The 929-nt window shown below is 37.2% G+C and overlaps 1 protein-coding gene across 1 annotated transcript in view; it reads left to right on the top strand.

Moving 5' to 3' along the window:
- Positions 1 to 929, top strand: part of LOC116705526 (rho GTPase-activating protein 19) — a 10,029-nt gene that overhangs the window by 1,408 nt on the left and 7,692 nt on the right. The window contains exon 3 of the mRNA XM_032541727.1: positions 700 to 780. Coding sequence (XP_032397618.1) covers positions 700 to 780 — 81 coding nt within the window. The remainder of the gene's footprint in view (positions 1 to 699; positions 781 to 929) is intronic.

Below are 929 nucleotides of genomic sequence, written 5' to 3'. Positions count from 1 at the left end.
TCACTTTACTGTAATGCAGCCTTTATAACCAGGAAAAGACAACGTGTCATATCACAATATTAGGATATCCAAAATTTTAAGACGATATCTAGCCTCCACCTACTGCCTGCACCCACCTAGGACTAAACTGTCTACTATGGGAGACAGGGCCTTCCAGGCAGTCGCCCCAACGGCTTTGGACGCCCTCCCAGAGACCCTAGGCCCCACAAACTGGGAGATTTTTAGAGGGCCTAAAGACAATCTTATTTCAAAAGGCCTTTTACAAGTCTGTTTAATTTTAGTCTGGTGTTATATTGTGTTGATTTTGTTATATTCTGAAACTGTTTTTAACTCCTTGCTACTGTAGCACTTGAGATTTCAATTGAAATGTAAAGGGCATTATAAATAAAATGTATTATTATTATTATTAGCCTCATATGTCGATATTATAACGCTATATTGCCCAGCCCTTTACTGGTGTGTGAGCCACCCACAGGATGTCCTGCAATTATCCATCCTGCAATTATTATGGATGATTAAAGTAATGGTTAGTTTCTGTCTCCACATAAATCCTTTATGGCTGTCTTGTTTTTAGGTAATGTGGCTTTCCGCTGTTGTCTATGTGATGGATAGAAATACAATAAGTATTGGAATGGAATAAATGCAATTGCTCACACAAAGGGTACAATAATTGTTACTGTGCTGTTTGATACGTTTCAGACAAAGGAGTGGTTTTTGGTGCACCGTTAACTGAAGAAGGAATTGCACAGATCTATCAGCTCATTGAATACTTGAGTAAAAGTGAGTATTACTTCATATTAGTGCTGTCCATTAAACACGTTATTAATGGCATTTACGCAAACCAATTTTAACGGTGTCAATTGTTTTTTATCACAAGATTAATGTTCTTTTTGGCCTAGCAAATTTTGTAGTTTTTTTCACATGCTGTT

This window comes from Etheostoma spectabile, chromosome 17, assembly GCF_008692095.1.
Source record: "Etheostoma spectabile isolate EspeVRDwgs_2016 chromosome 17, UIUC_Espe_1.0, whole genome shotgun sequence".
NCBI lineage: Eukaryota > Metazoa > Chordata > Actinopteri > Perciformes > Percidae > Etheostoma > Etheostoma spectabile.
This window is presented reverse-complemented; position numbering and strand designations above follow the sequence as displayed.